This window comes from Bufo bufo, chromosome 3 (genome assembly GCF_905171765.1).
Source record: "Bufo bufo chromosome 3, aBufBuf1.1, whole genome shotgun sequence".
In the NCBI taxonomy this organism is placed as follows: domain Eukaryota; kingdom Metazoa; phylum Chordata; class Amphibia; order Anura; family Bufonidae; genus Bufo; species Bufo bufo.
In genome coordinates, this window is record NC_053391.1 from 542,856,680 (window position 1) to 542,875,253 (window position 18,574).

Sequence of the window (18,574 nt, forward strand, 5' to 3'; positions counted from 1 at the left end):
TGGCCACCCTGCTAGATCCCCACTACAAGGACAACGTGCCATCCTTAATTCAGTCACTGGAGAGTGATTGGAAGATGTGCAAGTACAAGCGGAAGGCATTCCCACCTGACAGCGGGGGTACAGTGGAAGAAAAAGGCGGAGGAAGAAGTCGCCAATGCAGCTGGGGCAACGCCAGCACCTCAGAAGGGAGGGTTAGCATGGCTGTAATTTGGAAAAGCTTTGTCAGCACGCCATAACAACCAGCACCACCAGCTTATACGGAACGTCTTAACAGGAAGCAGCATTTCAGCAACATGGTGGAACAGTACGTGTGCACACACCTACACGTACTGACTGATGTGTCTGCCCCATTTAACTTCTGGGTCTCCACATTGGCCTGAGCTTGCCCTTTACACCTTGGCGGTGCTGGCATGCCCTGCGGCCAGTGTATTGTCCGAACGTCTGTTTAGCACAGCAGGGGGGGGGGGGGTTGATCACAGACAAGCGCAGCCGCCTGTCCACAGCCAATGTGGACAAGCTCACGTTCATTAAAATGAACCAGGCATGGATCCCTGAGGACTTGTCCGTAGCTTGTGCTGAATAGACATGTATACCGGCTGCACCCAGCCATTGTTATACTCCAGCGCACTTTCTCTTTCCCAATGTTTGGAGTCTTCCCAAATTTATTAAAAAAATATCCTCAACCTCCCACTCCACTTTGACCTCCACCTCCTAGTTCAAGATTATTATTTTTAAAATATTTTTCTATTCCATGTTATTTTATGTAATTTCGGTATCCACAAGTGTTTGCAGGGCAATTGTCCTGCTCTTGCTTCCTTTTGCAGCCCTCTAGCCCTTACTATGACTATTTAACAGGCATTTTAGTGCCCCAAAGTTCAGGTCCCCATTGACTTAAATGGGGTTCGGGGTCAAATTCGGGTCCCGAACCTGAACTTTGAGCCGAAGTTTGGCCGAACCCGAACTTCCAGGTGTTTGCTCATGCCTATCAGTAATCACTGTGTATAACGCACTGTATGAGTTGTCAGGATAGATATCTATATTTAAATTAAATTAAAAAAAAAAACAACCTCTAATGATCACCATCCTGCATCAAAACGCACTGGACGCCAGGAACAATTTCCCAGAAAACTATGTGATCAGCTTTGGCATCAGTTTCCCTCCAATGTCTCTGTATCACATCAGAGGAAATCTATGGGAATCTGGCCTAACCGGATCAATCCCATTTTTTATTTCAAAAGCACAACATCTACACAGACCATTTCCAAAGATCCAGTACCATCATCATAAATGTCTCATCTAAAAGTAAATCAGAAAGACTCACTGTGCAGTCTGAGACCCTGCGACGTCTGTCATTGTACTTGATCCCCCTGATATCAGACTCTATTCAATGACGGTGACCAACACTGTGGGGGGAAAAAACAAGAACAAGCGTTAAAACAAACAAAAGGTGATCACAAATTAAAGGACTTAAAGAGGCCCTTTCACTGGATTTTATTGAGATAAGTACCTGTACTTGTGGGGTACCCCCCGCTGATGCTGCCACCTTGCCTGTTTTGTTAAAATAGCGCTCCTATGCTGCGCTGTGCCCCCCGGTATTTTCCCCGCTCAGGAGCAATGGGGAGGAGATGCAGTCTTTCTCTGTGAGCGTCTCCTTCTCCCCTGGCTGTAGCGCTGTTTTCTCTCCCTGGCTGTGACGCTCTGCGCTGCGATTGGACAGCGCTACAGCCAGGGGAGAAGGAGACGCTCACAGAGAAAGACTGCATCTCCTCCCCATTGCTCCTGAGCGGGGAAAATACCGGGGGGCACAGCGCAGCATAGGAGCGCTATTTTAACAAAACAGGCAAGGTGGCAGCATCAGCGGGGGGTACCCCACAAGTACAGGTACTTATCTCAATAAAATCCAGTGAAAGGTCCTCTTTAAGGTCTCATACACATATGAGAAAAGTAGCGGGTGTGACAACTCTCACCCGACAGATGAAACCGGTCACTTTTGTTCTCAGAGGGAATAAGCCGCCACCAAAAGTACCTGGCACTGCGCGGGAGAGTCAGGAGGAGCACGAGATGGCCGAATGTGTATGGATGTTTTTACCTTACAATTTCTTATATACAAAGCAGTATCTTTTTTAGTCCTTTTTTCCTTAGACCCTGCTGCAGGAATCTCCCTAAATTAAAGGGGTTATCCCATGATTATTGTAAAAAAAAAAATAAAAAAAAAATAATAAGACATCATGTAGTACATGACAACCTCTTTCTAAAGGCTCATGCACACAAACTTATTTTCTTTCCGTGTCCGTTCCGTTTTTTTTTTTTGCGGACCGTATACAGAACCATTCATTTCAATAGGTCCGCAAAAAAAAAGGAAGTTACTCCGTGTGCATTCCGTTTCCGTATGTCCGTATTTCCATTCCACAAAAAAAAAAAAATAGAACATGTCCTATTATTGTCCACATTATGGACGAGCATAGTACTGTTCTATTAGGGGCCAGCTGTTCTGAAAAATACGGAATGCATACGGACATCATCCATATTTTTTGCGAATCTGTTTTTTGCGGACCGCAAAATACATATGGTCGTGTGCATGAGGCCTAACAAAGCTAGAACCAGCCCTGCACCTCACATGAATCCAGAGATCTCCCCATTCATTGCTCTGCTAGATTTATATCAAGCTGGCAGCTCAGGGGAGTGCCCTTTCTACTACAGCACAGAGAGTGTCCTTTCTGACGCGGCTCTCTTCCTATCAGCTCAGGAAGCAGTTGAAGGATAAAACTGAGGATGCAGCCTTCTCAGTGAGATGGGAAATAAGAGAAAGACAAAAAAAAAGCAAACAGCAGGTGGCGCTAGACATTGCTCGTATCTAGGAGTTACGACCACCCTGCAATCCAGCAGTGATGGTCGTGCTTGCACACTATAGGAAAAGGTGCCGTCCTTTCTGGTGCGGTTTTGAAAACTGCAGAACATTTTTCATGGGACAAGCCCTTGTTAGCAGGGAGCTAATCGCCAGGAGCATCTCAGCTACAGCAGGATAAATGTAAGAGTCTAATGTGAGGTACAGTAGCTTTCCTCTGCCACATCACCGCAGTAAGGCTACTTTCACACTTGCGGCAGTGTGATCCAGCGGGCAGTTCCATCGTCGGAACTGCCCGCCGGATCCGCCGATCTGCCGCTGACTGAAAGCATTTGTGAGACAGATCCGGGTGCGGATCCGTCTCACAAATGCATTGCAAGGACGGATCCGTCTCTCCGCTTGTCATGTGGACCGACGCATCCGTCTTGTACATTTTTTCACATTTTTACCGATCTGAGCATGCCGGAACGACGGATCCGGCATTCCGGTATTCTGAATGCCGGATCCGGCGCTAATTCATTCCTATGGGAAAAAATGCCGGATCCGGCGTTCAGGCAAGAAAACCGTAGCATGCTGCGGTTTTCTCTTTTGCCTGATCAGTCAAAACGACTGAACTGAAGACATCCTGATGCAAACTGAACGGATTTCTCTCCATTCAGAATGCATGGGGATAAAACTGATCAGTTCTTTTCCGGTATAGAGCCCCTGTGACGGAACTCTATGCCGGAAAAGAACAACGCAAGTGTGAAAGTAGCCTAAGACACCCATCATTTATGTCAGCAGCTGTATATTCTAGGGCAGGGATCAGCAACCTCCTGCACCCCAGCTGCTGTGAAACTACAACTCCCAGCATGCACATTTAACTTGGCTGTTCTTATAACTCCCATCGAAGTAAAACGAGGATTCTGGGAGTTGTAGTTTCTGTACAGGTGGAGTGTGGGGGTTGCTGATCCCTATTCTAGGGAAATATTCCCCTTCTGTCCCATTAGATATCATAAGGATGGACCTCCTCAGAAATCAGCCAGACACCGCTGGTCTCCATTGTGAGACGGATCCAGCAAGGTGTCCTGGCTTCCACTGTTAGGGTACTTTCACACTTGCGGCAGAGGATTCCGGCAGGCAGTTCCGTCCATCTGGACGCAAACGGATGGCATTTGGCAGACGGATCCGTCTGACAAATGCATTGAAATATCGGATCCGTCTCTCCGGAAAAACGGATCCGGTATTTCTTTTTTTTACTGATTTAAAGGTCGTCGCATGCACGGACCGGAAGAACAGATCCGTTTTGCCGGAACACTTAATGCCGGATCCGGCACTAATACATTTCAATGGACGTGTTCAGGATTTTTGGCCGGAGAGAAAGTGCAGCATGCAAAAAAAAAAACGTAAAAGGGACAGAACTGATGCATCCTGAACGGAATGCATTAGGATAAAACCAGTTTTTTCCCAGTATTGAGCCCCTATGAAAAACAAAACGCTAGTGTGAAAGTACCCTAAATGTGAACAGAGCCTTACTTTTACCACAACATCTCTATAAAATACATAATAAAACCTATCAACACAAATACTGCAACAAAGTAGCCGACTTCCAGGACAATAAACAGGAGGAGCTAGAGCAATGCGCCAACAAGCAGGGCATGCTGAGACTTGCGGTCCTACAAGCGCTGCACTAGGAGGTATGGAGCAGCGGCCCCTCTACCCACCAGCCTGCTGGCACTAATTCACACGCTGCTTCTACAGAACTTGATACCTCTCAGGTGCCGCACGAAGATGCAGAGGAGGGTAGAGCCAGGCGGTGCCCACAGCCCGAATGTCAGCACCTGTGCCCGGCTACAGCCAGACTGGCACGAGTTCACGGTAACGCAGCGCGGCTCTCCGCAGGAAAGTTCTGGATTCGCCGGGCACTCACTACGCTTGTCAGAGAGGCCGTGACTGCACAGACCGGCGCCTGGAGCACAACAGCGACACCTCGGGGTCCGGAGGAAGAATCGCGGCCAGAGACCGCAAAAAACGGTTTTATTGTAAAAAGAAAAAAAAAACGGCAAGACAATTATTTGGGGGATGTTATTTGTATCTATACACAAGCAGTGGCGTTATTAGCTACTGGTACCTGGAATCCTCCCTCCATAATTATATTCACATGATATACCTCCTGTGGAAAAATCGGACGGGGAAACCGCGGTACAAACATAGAGGTGTGTGAGTTCAATATGCAGTTCTCACACCTCTGGGACAGCACCCGTACCCATTGATTTCAATGGTCTGTGAAAAAATATCGGAGACATGCACTAAGGCCTCATGCACACGACTGTTGTGTGTTTTACGGTCTGCAAATTGCGGATCCACAAAACACAGATGGCGTCCGTGTGCGTTCCGCAATTTGCAGAACGGCACGAACAGCCATTGATATAACTGCCCATTCTTGTCCGTAAAACAGACAAGAATAGGACAGGTTATATTTTTTTTTGCGGACCACGGAACGGAGCAACGGATGCGGACAGCACACGGAGTGCTGTCCGCATCTTTTGCGGCCCCATTGAAATGAATGGGTCCGCATCCAAGCCGCAAAAACTGCGGCTTGGATGCGGACCAAAACAACGGTCGTGTGCATGAGGCCAAAGGCTGCATGCACAGGACAGTGAAAAATGTCAGGGTTTTTTTTATGGCCGCCACACGGCAGATTTCAGAACCACGGTTTTCACGGCCAGATGGACCCCATTGAAATCAATAGGACCGTTTTTAACGGCCGCTTAGACAGGAGTTCACCAATCTGATGGCCGTTAAAAACAGGTACACTGGTGCAATACTGCCTTTTAGGGGTTAAAAAAATCACTCCCCTCATCCACTTGTACAGACAGAGACAGTCGCTCCTCTCTTGATTCTGAAGGACCTGCACTAAAGCGTGATGACAGCACCTTGCTTGAGCGCAGGTCCTTTAGAATCAAGAGAGGAGTGACTGCCTGTATGCGTGCAAGTGGATGAGGGGAGTGATTTTTTTTTTCCAGCTAAAAACAAACATTACAGGACATCAATGGGGGACATTATTACAGCTGGCGCCACTATGGGGGACATTATTACAGCTGGCGCCACTATGTGGGACATTATTACAGCTGGCGCCACTATGAGGGGGACATTATTACAGCTGGGGCCACTAGGGGGGACATTATTACTGCTGGCGCCACTATGGGGGACATTATTACAGCTGGCGCCACTATGAGGGGGACATTATTACAGCTGGCGCCACTATGGGGGGGACATTATTACTGCTGGCGCCACTATGGGGGGACATTATTACAGCTGGCGCCACTATGGGGGGGACATTATTACAGCTGGGGCCACTAGGGGGGACATTATTACTGCTGGCGCCACTATGGGGGACATTATTACAGCTGGCGCCACTATGGGGGACATTATTACAGCTGGCGCCACTATGAGGGGGACATTATTACAGCTGGCGCCACTATGGGGGGGACATTATTACTGCTGGCGCCACTATGGGGGGACATTATTACAGCTGGCGCCACTATGGGGGGGACATTATTACAGCTGGGGCCACTAGGGGGGACATTATTACTGCTGGCGCCACTATGGGGGGACATTATTACAGCTGGCGCCACTATGGGGGACATTATTACAGCTGGGGGCCACTATTGGGGACATTATTACAGCTGGCGCCACTATGGGGGGACATTATTACAGCTGAGGCCACTAGGGGGGACATTATTACAGCCGGGGGCCACTATTGGGGACATTATTACAGCTTGAGGCCACTATGGGGGACATTTTTACAGCTGGGGCCACTAGGTGGGACATTATTACAGCTGGGGGCCACTATTGCGGACATTATTACTGCTCAGATCACTATGGGGGACATTATTACAGCTGGGGGTCACTATGGGGGATATTATTACAGCTGGGGGTCACTATGGGGGACATTATTACTGCTGGGATCACTATAGGGGACATTATTACAGCTGGGAGCAACTATGGGGGACATTATTACAGCTGGGGGTCACTATTACAGCTGGGGGCCACCATGGGGGACTGTCATGATCCCTCCCGTGACAGAGGTTAGAAGATCTGAGAGATTTGCATCACGTGAGGTTATCTGACAGCGTCTCGGTTTTCACTTTGCAGTGTTGTTGGTGGTTTGACCACACCTCTTGCTTCAGGTGTAGCTTGTGGTCATTACTGCTCCCCTATTTAGTCTGCACTCAAACTTCTTACCATGCGGTTGATATTATCTGCCTGGAGTTGGAAGAGCTGGTGTGTGGTCCTCTTCTGAGTTCCTGCTCATCCATTTTCTATTGAAGATAAGTGTACTGCCCTTTGTATTTGTTGTCCCCCTTTGCTCATTGTTTCCTAGGCCTCAGGGAGATGCTGGTTTGTTCATCTGGGAAGGAACCAGTGGTCTCAGACCCTGTCACTACGCCTAGGGATTTTCAGGGTTTCTAGGGCCTAGGTTTCCGGTGTATGAATATTCCCATCTTCAGCGTCTATTCATACTGACAGGAGTTAGGGCTAGGTTTGGGGTTTCCTAGGTGGTGACCTTTTCCTTTCCCTAGCCGTGAGGCCTAGTTTCAGGTAATTTTCCTTCTGTGGTCATTCTGGTGTTCCTCCCCTCCCCCTACATTCTGACATTATCAACCGCCGAAAAACCGCCATTTTGTTTGTGTCAGTGCAGCGATGGATACTATTTCTGCACTGGTTGAACAACTGCAGGGGCTGTCTTTAGAGGTAGCTGACCTCCGCACGACCATCTCACAGATCCAGAGACCACAGGCGGCTGGTTCCGGCAGCGGGAACCAGGCCTGCCGTGAACCTAAGGTCGTTCTCCTGGACAGATTATTCGGGGGAAGTCACAACTTTATTCGGTTCAGGGAGTCATGCAAATTATATTTTAGACTACGTCCTAACTCTTCTGGGGACGAGAATCAAAGAGTTGGTATAATCATTTCGTTACTTAAAGGTGACGCTCAATCTTGGGCTTTTTCATTGCCGACCGGATCACAGTCCCTCTGGTTGGTAGATAAATTCAGAGCTCTAGGTCTTATCTAAGATGACCCAGATCGGATCTCCCTGGCCAAGACTAAGTTGCGTGGCTTACGGCAGGGAGAACATTCTGCTTACGGCAGGGAGTCAATTCTGTCAAGGGTAATCCGAGAGCCTGAAGGACGCATTGGCGTTTCACGAATATCCTAAGTCTTTGGAAGCGGCCATGTCCCTTGCTGTACTTATTGATAGACGCCTGAGGGAGAGTTCTAAGGTTCCTCACTCTCAGGAAGTACTATAATATAAGGTGGCGGCCTCCTCCGACTCTTTGGGTAAAGAAACACTTGAGCTTATGTCTGGTGACGAACCAATGCAGCTGGAGGGAGCGACCCCTGGATCTGGTGATAAGAACTTTAGACTTAAGATGAGACTTTGCTTTTTCTGTGGAAAAAGGGGACATTTTGTTAACGTATGTGTGGAGTCTCTGTGTTTTGGGATCTGAAGATGTGTGCCATGCAAAAGGGTTGAGAGCTGCATGCTGGAAAACAGGCCCCGAAAGCCTGCTAGGGATTGCTGATGAAAAACTGCTAACAAGGTGAATGTTTTTGTTCTGTGGACTTTCCATGGTGTGAACAAACACCAACACTGCAAACTGTCATTTTGTTTTGCCTTCTGTGTGAATAAACACTTAACTGTTTAAGTTAAAGACTTTGTAATTGCCTCTATACTGCGTCCGCTAACCTGCCTACAAGAGCGAATCCCCACATACTCCTGAGGGTCATTTTGAAAATATGGTCATGCCTTTTGGGTTAGCCAATGCTCCTGTGGTTTTTCAACATTTCATCAATGACATCTTTCGTCATCTGGTAGGCAGGTTTGTTGTGGTGTATCTGGAAGATATTCTGATTTATTCTCCTGACATGGAGACGCATCAGGATCACGTGAGACAAGTGTTAAAGAGAGTATAAACTGTATGCTATTGGAGAAGTGTGTATTTGCAGTTCCGGATGTGCAATTCCTGGGCTACCTACTCTCATCTTCAGGTTTTCGTATGGATCCTGAAAAGGTCTGTGCTGTTTTGGACTGGGACCGACCCGAAAATCTGAAAGCGCTTATCCGATTTTTGGGATTCACCAACTACTACCGTCAATTTATTTTGAACTACTCGATGATTGTTAAACCTTTAACGGACATGACTAGGAAGGGTTCGGATATCTCAGTCTGGTCTGATGAGGCATTACATGCCTTTTCAGCTATGAAGGAGTATTTTGCTTCTGCTCCTATACTAATGCAACCTGATGTGTCACAGCCTTTCATTGTGGAAGTTGACGCATCAGAGGTAGGGGTGGGAGCAGTCTTGTCGCATGGTCCTTCACCTAGTAAATGGCGCCCATGTGCTTTCTTCTCGAAGAAGCTCTCTGCTGCTGAGAAATATTATAATCTGGGTAATAGAGAGTTGCTGGCCATTAAGTTAGCTTTTGAGGAATGGCATCATTGGTTGGAAGGAACAATTCATAACTACCGATCACAAAAATCGGACTTATCTGGAGTCGGCTAAACGTCTGAACCCAAGATGGTCGTTTTTTACCAGATTTAATTTCGTTGTCACCTATTGCCCTGGGGTTAAGAACGTCAAGGCGGATGCTTTGTCGCGTAGCTTTCCTAGGGAGGGGGGGGGAGTGTTTCGGAAGATCCTGCTCCGATATTGGCTGAAGGGGTGGTAATATGCGCCCTTTAATCCGACCTTGAGGCAGAAGTGTTGGAGGCCCACGGAGATGCACCGGATTCCTGTCCTCTGGGGAAGTTGTTTGTTCCTGCTGAATTGCGGCAAAAGGTGTTCGAGGAACATCACTGTATGGTTCTCACAGGACACCCTCGGGGCATATCCACAGTCGATCTTATTTCTCATAGATTCTGGTAGCCGGGGTTGCGTAAATGTGTTGAGGGTTATGTGTCAGCTTGTGGTACTTGTGCACGTGCCAAGGGGACACATACTCGGCCTTCACCCCGTCCCGACCTTGGACTCATTTGTCCATGGACTTTATCACAGATTTGCCGAATTCCTCAGCAAAAGCTGTGATTCTGGTGGTTGTTGATCGCTTCAGAAAGATGTCACACTTTATAGCATTATCAGGTCTACCTAATTCTAAAACTCTCGCACAAGTGTTTATCGATAACATTGTGAAGCTACATGATATTCCCTCTGATGTGGTGTCTGATAGGGGGACTCAGTTCCTTTCCAAATTCTGGAAGGCGTTCTGTACTCACCTGGGGGTACAATTATCCTTCTCTTCGGCCTTTTATCCTCAGTCGAACGGACAGACTGAGCGCACTAACCAGAATCTGGAAACTTATTTGAGATGCTTTGTCTCAGAGATTCACGAGGAGTGGTCTTCATTATTGTCTTTGGCCAAGTTTGCCATAAATATCCGTAGGCAGGAGTCCACTGATACGGTACGTCATGTGTTTTTCCGATCACTGCCGTGCAGTGGGCTGTGATCGGAACTGGGTGCCTGCTGAAATCAATCAGCAGGCACCCTGGGTCAATGCCGAGGGGGGTCCTATGACCCCCCCCCCCCCAATCGGCGATCGCTGCGGATTAACCCCTTCTATGCCGCGGCATAGAAGGGGTTTGTGTTTGAGTGAGCTCATCTATTCCTCGCACTACTGTGGTGGGGACTCAATGTCTCAGAAGGCAGCCTGATGCCGTGCAGAGGCTGCCCAATGCCTTGCTCGGCATTGGGAACTGCCTTCTACGGGAGCTGAGGAGATCCAGCCTCAGGCTGGGTTTCCTAGGCAACCTGTTTGTGTACTACAGGCAACCTGTTTGTGTACTACTGTAGTACAGGAACAGGCAATGCATTACAATACAGATGTATTGTAATGCATTGCAGAGGGGATCAGACGCCCAAAAGTGAACATTAGAAATAAAGTAAAGAAAAAAAAGTTTATACATTTTACTAAAAACACTTTTTTAAGTAATAAAATTTATAAAGTAAAAAAAGAAAAAAAAAACGCCCCTTTCCCCTTATTTTATAATAACAGAGAGGAGGGGGGGGAGCCGAGCGCTCCTCAGCGCTCATCTTATATATCATTAAGAACCCAAGTATGTCCTCCTTTCCAGTGGTGAGCTTACGTCAGTGGGAGGCGTGCTCAACTGGACTTGGGCAGGCACCTCACTACGCCGGCACAATATTAATTATCTTACTTGTTCCAAATCCCCTGGCCATTCAAATTAACCCCGCCCATAGCCACGCCCCCTGTAATCAAGATAAGGCGCCAAAATAAGTGGATAAATAAATCTTAGGCTACTTTCACACTAGCGTTCGGAGCGGATCCGTCTGATGTTTCATCAGACGGATCCGCTCCGATAATGCAGACGTTCGCATCCGTTCAGAACGGATCCGTCTGCATTAAAACTTAGAAAATTTTCTAAGTATGAAAGTAGCCTGAGCGGATCTGTTCAGACTTTACATTGTAAGTCAATGGGGAACGGATCCGCTTGAAGATTGAGCCATACTGTGTCATCTTCAAGCGGATCCGTCCCCATTGACTTACATTGTAAGTCTGGACGGATCCGCTCGCCTCCGCACGGCCAGGCGGACACCCGAACGCTGCAAGCAGCGTTCAGGTGTCCGCTCACTGAGCGGAGCGGAGGCTGAACGCTGGCAGGCGGATGCATTCTGAGCGGATCCGCCTCCACTGAGAATGCATTGGGGCCGGACGGCTGCGTTCGGGGCCGCTCGTGAGCCCCTTCAAACGGAGCGCACGAGCGGACACCCGAACGCTAGTGTGAAAGTAGCCTAAATTGGCTTGTACTCTGTTAATAGTGTATTGTCCTGTCCTATGCCCTCGAAACGCGTAGACAAATAAAATACTACTTTTTACTCTACCACCTGCGTGATGTATCCAGCCTAGCAGTGCCACAAAAGGAATAAGCAGTTCCAGTTTTTTTCTCTTTTATCTACCTCTTATTTTATAATAAAACATACACTGCTCAAAAAAATAAAGGGAACACAAAAATAACACATCCTAGATCTGAATTAATTTAATATTCTTCTGAAATACTTTGTTCTTTACATAGTTGAATGTGCTGACAACAAAATCACCCAAAAGAAAAAAATGGAAATCAAATTTTTTAACCCATGGAGGTCTGGATTTGGAGTAACCCTCAAAATCAAAGTGGAAAAACACACTACAGGCTGATCCAACTTTGATGTAATGTCCTTAAAACAAGTCAAAATGAGGCTTAGTAGTGTGTGTGGCCTCCACGTGCCTGTATGACCTCCCTACAATGCCTGTGCATGCTCCTGATGAGGTGGCGGACGGTCTCCTGAGGGATCTCCTCCCAGACCTGGACTAAAGCATCTGCCAACTCCTGGACAGTCTGTGGTACAACGTGACGTTGGTGGATAGAGCGAGACGTGATGTCCCAGATGTGCTCAATTGGATTCAGGTCTGGGGAACGGGCGGGCCAGTCTATAGCATCAATGCCTTCGTCTTGCAGGAACTGCTGACACACTCCAGCCACATGAGGTCTAGCATTGTCTTGCATTAGGAGGAACCCAGGGCCAACCGCACCAGCATATGGTCTCACAAGGGGTCTGAGGATCTCATCTCGGTACCTAATGGCAGTCAGGCTACCTCTGGCGAGCACATGGAGGGCTGTGCGGCCCTCCAAAGAAATGCCACCCCACACCATTACGGACCCAATGCCAAACCGGTCATGCTGGAGGATGTTGCAGGCAGCAGAACGTTCTCCACGGCGTCTCCAGACTCTGTCACGTCTGTCACGTGCTCAGTGTGAACCTGCTTTCATCTGTGAAGAGCACAGGGCGCCAGTGGCGAATTTGCCAATCTTGGTGTTTTCTGGCAAATGCCAAACGTCCTGCACGGTGTTGGGCTGTAAGCACAACCCCCACCTGTGGACGTCGGGCCCTCATATCACCCTCATGGAGTCTGTTTCTGACAGTTTGAGCAGACACATGCACATTTGTGGCCTGCTGGAGGTCATTTTGCAGGGCTCTGGCAGTGCTCCTCCTGTTCCTCCTTGCACAAAGGCGGAGGTAGCGGTCCTGCTACTGGGTTGTTGCCCTCCTACGGTCTCCTCCATGTCTCCTGATGTACTGGCCTGTCTCCTGGTAGCACCTCCATGCTCTCGACACTACGCTGACAGACACAGCAAACCTTCTTGCCACAGCTCGCATTGATGTGCCATCCTGGATAAGCTGCACTACCTGAGCCACTTGTGTGGGTTGTAGACTCCGTCTCATGCTACCACTAGAGTGAAAGCACCGCCAGCATTCAAAAGTGACCAAAACATCAGCCAGGAAGCATAGGAACTGAGAAGTGGTCAGGTCACCACCTGCAGAACCACTCCTTTATTGGGGGTGTCTTGCTAATTGCCTATAATTTCCACCTGTTGTCTATCCCAACAGCATGTGAAATTAATTGTCACTCAGTGTTGCTTCCTAAGTGGACAGTTTGATTTCACAGAAGTGTGATTGACTTGGAGTTACATTGTGTTGTTTAAGTGTTCCCTTTATTTTTTTGAGCAGTGTATTATTAGGTATCGCCGCGTCTGTAATGAACGGCTCTATAAATATATCACATGATCCACCGTTTCCGATAAATACCATAAAAAATAAAAATAAAAACGGTGTAAAAAAAAGCCATTTTTGTCACCTTACATCACAAAAAGTGCAACACCAAGTGATCAAAAAGTCATACGCACCCCAAAATAGTGCCAATCAAACCATCATCTCATCCCGCAAAAATCATACCCTACCAAAGATAATCGCCCAAAAACTGAAAAAACTATGGCTCTCAGACTATGGAGACACTAAAACCAGATTTTTTGTTTTGTTTCAAAAATGGTGGTGACCTTTTCCTTTCCCTAGCCGTGAGGCCTAGTTTCGGGTCATTTTCCTTCTGTGGTTATTCTGGTGTTCCTCCCTTCCCCTTACACTGTGACAGGGACATTATTACTTCTGGGACCACTATGGGGGACATTATTATGGCTGGGAGCCACTATGGGGGACATTTTTACAGCTGGGGCCACTATGGGGGACATTATTACTGCTGGTACCGCTATGGGGGAAGTTATTACAGCTGGAGGCCACTATGGGGGACATTATTACAGCTGGGGGACATTATTACTGCTGGGACCACTATGGGGGACATTATTACAGCTGGGGGACATTATTACTGCTGGGACCACTATGGGGGACATTATTACTGCTGGGGGCCACTATGGGGGACATTATTACTGCTGGGGTCACTATGGGGGGGACATTATTACTGCTGGGGTCACTATGGGGGACATTATTACAGCTAGGGTCACTATTGGGGACATTATTACTGCTGGGGTCACTATGGAGGACATTGTTAGTGCTGGGACCACTATGGGGGACAATATTACTGCTGGGAGCCACTATGGGGAACATTATTACTGCTGGAGCCAATATGGGGGTAATATTACACCTGGGGGCCACTATGGGGACATTATTACTGCTGGGACCGCTATGGGCGAAGTTATTACAGCTGGAGGCCACTATGGGGGACATTATTACAGCTGGGGGACATTATTACTGCTGGGACCACTATGGGGACATTATTACTGCTGGGGGCCACTATGGGGGGACATTATTACTGCTGGGGTCACTATGGGGGGGACATTATTACTGCTGGAGTCACTATGGGGGACATTATTACTGCTGGGGTCACTATGGGGGACATTATTACTGCTAGGGGCCACTATGGGGGACATTATTACAGCTGGGGGACATTATTACTGCTGGGACCACTATGGGGGACATTATTACTGCTGGGACCACTATGGGGGACATTATTACTGCTGGGGGCCACTATGGGGGGACATTATTACTGCTAGGGGCCACTATGGGGGACATTATTACTGCTGGGGGCCACTATGGGGAACATTATTACTGCAGGGGTTGGGATTTCTTTTAAAAAAAAAGCCAATTAATTCATCCATTTTTAACGGCCATGAAAAACTGATACAAAACGGCTAGTAAAAACAGACAGACAGAAAATCGATGCACAAATGGTTGAAAAATGGCCATGAAAAACTGAGTGTGCATGTAGCCTTATTTGGCTATTAATTTAGTTTTTCACTGACTACTGGTAAGAGATGCTTTTCAAATTAATTTTCAGCTGAGCAGTGTCCGTGGAATACGGATGACACACGGACCCATCACGGATAAAACATAGACTGATTTTGTTCACGGAAGTCAAATGGACACGGAAATCTGAACAAGGCCTAGAGCCTCATGCACACAACCGTATTTTTGGTATGTGTCCGTTCCACATTTTTTGCAGATTGCTCATGGACCAATTCATTCCTGTATCCGCAAAAAATAAATAAATTAGACAGCGTACAGATGTCATCCGTGTGCTGTCCGCATCCATATAGCTGGGCCGCAAATTATAGAACATGTACTATTTTTGTCCATTTTGCAGACAAGAATAAGCTTTTTTACAGCGGTTCCTGCAAAAATTTCGGGATGCACCTGGCATTCATCCGTCGTTCTGCTCTGTCAGAACCCACTGACTATAATGGGGTCTGTTCGAGAGTTCTTGTTTTGCGTTTAGGACTTTTCTCTCCTCTATTATTGATGGAATCTGAGACGGAGCCTCCAATGCAGATGTGAACAAAGCCCTAACCCCAGTCAGTGGGGATAAGGCTCCATTCACACGTCCGCAAAATGTGTCCGCATCCTTTCCGCAATTTTGCGGAAAGGGTGCGAACCCATTCATTCTCTATGGGGACGGAATGTGCTGTCCGCATCCACATTTGCGGATCCGCACTTCCGCATCCGTGCTTCCGTTTCCGCAAAAAAATAGAACATGTCCTATTCTTGTCCGCAATTGCGGACAAGAACAGGCATATTCTATTATGTCGGCAATGTGCGGTCCGCAAAATGCGGAACACACATTGCTGCTTTCCGTGTTTTGCAGATCCGTGTCTCCGTGTATCCGCAAAACACATTGCGGACGTGTGAATGGAGCCTAATCCAAATTAATGCAGAATCCCACTGAAAACTATGGGACCTGGGTTTCACATGGATTTCGGCACTGAATATGTCCCAAAATCCACTTCTAAAATCACTGGGGGTCATTTATTATAGTGTCTTGTGTCTTTTTCTATTTTAGACAATTTTTTTGGTGCATTTACTAATGAAAGTGTGCTTGTTTTGGAAGCATTTGCGTCTTGTTTGCCAATTTTTATTTTTAGACTAATTCTAGTGGCGTTCTTTTTTTGGTGCTTTTTTTTACCCATGAATTAGGCAAAAAACACTATGGTTGATGCACCTAAATACCGTCATACTATAACCAAATGTAAGATGGCGGAGCATGAGTGAGTGGTGCTGCTGCTCTGATATCTGACCAACAGCTCTTCTCTTGAGGATCTGCTCTTGCACCACAACTAGGCCTGTTCTGCCAGGAAGAGGCATGGCAGGAGAGAGAATGCCAACCCCTTTGTGCCATGTGAGCCTGGAAGAGAGTGAGTGAGGGGCGCATCATAAGCAGTCACAACGGAGCCTGTGATGATGAGCAGTTTCTGGAGCTGTGGTGAGGAAGGAAAGGGTGTCTCTTTCCTGCAGTCGTGCCTGCAAAGCAGATGAGACGGCTGCAGAAGGTGTGATGTCTTGCAGATGAGACGGCTGCAGTGATAAATGACATTCAGCAATTGTGAGACTAAAATGCCTATGAAAAGCTGGGTGCATAGAAGACAAAGCAGTAGGGTTAGTGCCCTAGTCCGTATGTCAGCCCCTGGTAACACTGGACCAGTGGGAGAAGTAATGTCCCAGGCAAGCTAAGGATATTCAGGTCTATAGGCCAAACATTGCCTCTGGATCAGGGAGCCTTTAAGAGATAGTGCCATTTAACCCCCTGTGATTCTGTGCTATGCAATGTTTAGATGTAACGTGCCATGCTGTGGAGGGATCATGTGTAAGATATTGTAAAGTCAATTTCCATGCCTCCGTCCATTTTATTTTGGCACCATCCAAAGAAACAGTAGAGCGCGTCCCATACAGTGTATAGAGGAATCCGGCACAGAACAGGCTGCCACCACCTGGCAAATATACTAAGAACTGTGCTATAGGACATGTTCTATTTTTGCAAACATGCTCAGCTCCTCTTTTAACGCCTATAGAAGTGAATGAAGCATTCTGGGAGTTTCTGAACAGCTGGAGTTCCGGAGGTTGCTGATCCCTGGTCTAAAACAACATTTTTACGCCTAAAAACAGGGCAGGCACTATAGTAAATATGCCCCGTTGTTTGTTTGCTGCATTCTTTGGTCCTTGCATATTGGTATTAGGCTACTTTCACATCTGCGTTTTCAATTCCGCTATTGAGATCCGTCATAGGATTAGCGGAAGAAAACGCTTCAGTTTTGTCCCCATTCATTGTCAATGGGGACAAAACTGAACGAAACGGAATGCTCCAAAATGCATTCCGTTCTGTTTGGTTGTGTCCCTATCGCGGACTGAAAAACACTGCAAGCAGCATTTTTCTGTCCGCAATGTTGCGCAGAGCAAGATGGATCCGTCCTGATGCACAATGTAAGTCAATGGGGACGGGTCCGTTTTCACTGGCACAATCTGACACAATAGAAAACGGATCCGTCCTCTATTGACTTTCAATGGAGCTCATGACGGATCCGTCATGGCTATAGAAGACATAATACGACCGGATCCGTTCATGACGGATGCCTGCGGTTGTATTATTGTAACGGAAGCGTTTTTGCAGCTCCATGACGGATCCGCAAAAAACACTACTGTGAAAGTAGCCTTATTTGATCACCCTGCCTTCACTCCACTTTCATTTTTCAGAGCTCCTTTGGAAAATGAAATGTGGAATGTTTGGTTGTACGGGCAACTAAGCCAGTTTTCATTTTGATAAATCTCTTGCACTGAATGGAGCAGCTGGGCACATGTTCAACTGCCACTCCATTCAATTTCCGCCTCACCAGTCATGTAGTGTGGAGGAATTTAAATGGAGTGGCATTGGAATATTGGACTCTGGGCCCCATAATTAGTGGGACCCCCAGTGATCAGACATTTATCACCTATCGTGTGGTTAAATGTCAATTATGGGAAAATTCAGTTTTTTATGGTGTGGCTAAAAAGTGCTTCCCACCCAGCTCATGTAGATGTGTCCGCCCACCTTCCTTCCCAACAAATTTTATTTTTATTTTTTGTCGTATGAGGTTTTTGGTTAACTTTTTTTAACGTGTTTTTTTCAATATGCTGTTAAAATATTGTTACATACAGTAAATTATACAACATATGTATTTCAGGAGGCTGCCATGCTGGCCATTACTGCAGGAGTCCACCCTCAATCGCAGATGTGAAGTGACTAATTAGGACGCTTTAGTACACCCATTTGTTGTATGGGGTTAAAAAGGCTGTGGCAAATCCATCTACCAAAAAAGTACAGCTGGTGTATGTAATTATTTCAGTTTGGGATATAAAATATTGAAATAATGATTAATGGATGTCAGGTAACCAGACGACTCCCAGAAGTCAGAGAAGTGGAGAAATCGGACAACTCTGGGTAGTACTTCTTTATTAGTTCTGCTGATAATATAGTGCCCACGGCGCTGTATATAGCTTTCTCACCATCCATATCAGACCCTCCTCCCAGTGGACCTCAGTTTGATTTTCCTATCTCAGACACACTAGGGCCAGTTTCAATGGAAGGAAACTG

The 18,574-nt window shown here is 47.0% G+C and overlaps 1 protein-coding gene across 1 annotated transcript in view; it reads right to left on the bottom strand.

The window, feature by feature from the left end:
- Positions 1 to 4,772, bottom strand: part of SUGT1 (SGT1 homolog, MIS12 kinetochore complex assembly cochaperone) — a 137,778-nt gene extending 133,006 nt beyond the window's left edge. The window contains exons 1-2 of the mRNA XM_040425388.1: positions 4,596 to 4,772; positions 1,322 to 1,403 (exon numbers count right to left, since the gene is read on the bottom strand). Of these exons, the coding sequence (XP_040281322.1) occupies positions 1,322 to 1,353 (32 nt within the window). The 5' untranslated portion in view covers positions 1,354 to 1,403; positions 4,596 to 4,772. The remainder of the gene's footprint in view (positions 1 to 1,321; positions 1,404 to 4,595) is intronic.
- Between the last annotated feature and the right edge of the window lie 13,802 nt (positions 4,773 to 18,574).